Source organism: Plasmodium gonderi (assembly GCF_002157705.1).
Source record: "Plasmodium gonderi DNA, contig: Pgo-contig_359, whole genome shotgun sequence".
In the NCBI taxonomy this organism is placed as follows: Eukaryota; Apicomplexa; class Aconoidasida; order Haemosporida; family Plasmodiidae; genus Plasmodium; species Plasmodium gonderi.
Genome location: NW_021629260.1, coordinates 1 through 2,610, shown reverse-complemented (window position 1 = coordinate 2,610; position 2,610 = coordinate 1). Strand labels below are relative to the sequence as shown.

General features: G+C 21.1%; 1 protein-coding gene across 1 annotated transcript; it reads left to right on the top strand.

Moving 5' to 3' along the window:
* Positions 1-1,431: 1,431 nt before the first annotated feature.
* PGO_003090 (variable surface protein) lies at positions 1,432-2,610 on the top strand (the record flags this gene model as incomplete). The annotated part of the gene is made up of 3 exons (XM_028691247.1): positions 1,432-1,452; positions 1,597-2,505; positions 2,595-2,610. Coding segments are annotated over 3 exons (946 nt in total), but the record flags the coding sequence as incomplete, so codon positions are not given.

Genomic DNA, 2,610 nt, shown 5'->3' with positions numbered 1-2,610 from the left:
AGATAATATAATTTTAATTGTATTAACAATCGATTAATATAATAAAATATAAATATATCTAAAAATATATAAAAAAAGTTTGTGGATAATATGTCTCTCAATGAAATGTAAACGTAAAATCATATTTTTCTATAACATAACAATAATATTTACTTCATATACCGCTACAGTTTTATTAAATATTTACATGTTATGATGGAATTAATAACAATGATTAATAAACAAAAAATATTAAACTAATGGTGTATATATCAGATATTATGGTGTTTGAAATCACATTTATATTATATATGTATATATAATGTTATAAATGTAGTAATAATATAGTAAACCTTATAACACAATAAATCTATGAATAATGTATTTACAAATAAACAATAAAAAAATATGATGCGGAAGATTAAATTACTAAATAACATTGTTATAAAAATACATATTAAAAATAATATAATTCACATGTTATGCAATATTTTATTTAATACACATAAATATAGAATAAAATATTAATATAATTTTCTCGATGTTCATCATATAATTGTTAAAAAACATAACAAATAGCACACAACATATAAAAAAAAACATATAAATTGTAAAAATATGGTATACACAATACATTGGTTTCTCAAAACAATAATTAAAGTATAAAAAGTAATCTAAAATCTCAATTCTAATTCTAAATCACGAACTAGATATGAATCATTATTAATAATGCAAATATATAATTTTAATTGATATAAAATACATATGAAAACATATAGATAAAAAACAGCAATAGTGATTTATACTTGAATAATTCCTAATGATTAAAACATATGATTCATTTGTGTTATAATGTATAAATTTTTAGTTCTAACTTTATAATATTATATGAACCTCTTACTAGAAATATCAAAATAAATGACAAAAACGAGATATAGATTTAAATGATATTATATATGATTAATAGCTATATTATGTTTTATATATATTTCAATTTTTTGGAAATTATATTATACGTATATTAATTACATATGTACAATGTAATATTAATTGAAATTAAATTATATGTTTGTTTTTATGTTTATATTATATAATATAATTCAAAAATATTATGATTATTATTTAAACATAATTTAAAAAAGAACATCAAATAATTACTTTTAATCTATTTTTCTTTTTAATATATGGTGCATCAGTCCCATAATAATGAAGATTAAGAAACAAATAATTGATTTATAAATAATATATTTCTATTCGAATTTTGTATATAATTTTTTAAAAAATATATCTTATAAGGATTATTTTAACATTTTAAAATATGTACTTATGTATAAATTAACACATTCTATATTTTCTCACGTTATATATGGTCATCGTTAGGTTATTCATATTCACTTAGAAATATTAATTGTTTGACAATTTCTCAAACTTCTTATGTTATAAAATGTAAAAATGCCTAAAGCAGAACCGCAGGTATGGATACATTTAAATTTGCACATATTATAGCATATATGTATATTAATGAATATCCTCTACTTAATGAAATAAAATAAGAAACATATAATATTAATGAATATCTTAATATTTATATTCTTTTTTTTAATTTAAAATTTTCAGGATTTTAAAAAAACTGATTTGCCTTCATTCAAATTTTATAAATTTTTGGACAAAGATCCTATGAATTTAAATAGTTCCAAGTTAATATACTGTAGTATATTTAATGGTAATTTCGATAATTTGAATAAAATTAAAGAACTTTGTTCAAAATATGTGACTTATTTAATAAAACAAAAAGATATACAGAAAATACCTGGATACAATAATATTGATTGTAAACTCTTAACCTATTGGCTGTCAGAAGAGCTCTTAAAATCCCTTAAAAATAATCAAAGACAGTGCATTATTGCATTCGCTGAAATTCAACGCATGTGGAGTCATGCTACTTCTGCTTTCCTTAAAACTAATCCTTACAAATGTAAACCTTATGATCCTATTATTGGTTATTACGATAAATGGGAAAATGCTAAAAAGCTGTATGATTACTATGTCAATTTTAATTACCTTCATAGTATGGCTAATACATGTAACGGAAACTGTGATGAATTATGCATGTACCTCGATGGCATAGCTAAGATATATGAAATTTTTAAAAAGTTTTGTTCATCTAAGATAGAAAGTAGATGCCCAGTTTTTAATATTGATTATGAAGAATACGATCCATTGTTATTGATTAGTAAGTTTAATTGTAATCCATCGACTCAGATATTAGACATTCGTGCAGAAGAACCATCTCAAGTAGATCATCAAGAGGATCTTATTTTTAAAGAAGCTTCTAGTACTCCATTAAGTAAAATAGATTCTCAAGAGGAATCAGAATTAATAAGTGACCAAACGAAGCCTCTAAGTGTATTTGGTAATTCACTTTTGGCATTAGTTCTAACATCTATGTTATTTGGTGTTCTATATAAAGTAAATGCCAATTACATTAATTTATATAAATTTTATAAACTTCATAATAAATCACTTGTATACATATCCATTTGTCATAAAACTTATGCATAACACTTGTACTTTATTATTTTTAAATTTACAAGTTTACACCCTTAAAAAAACAGTTACAAAATAACTTTC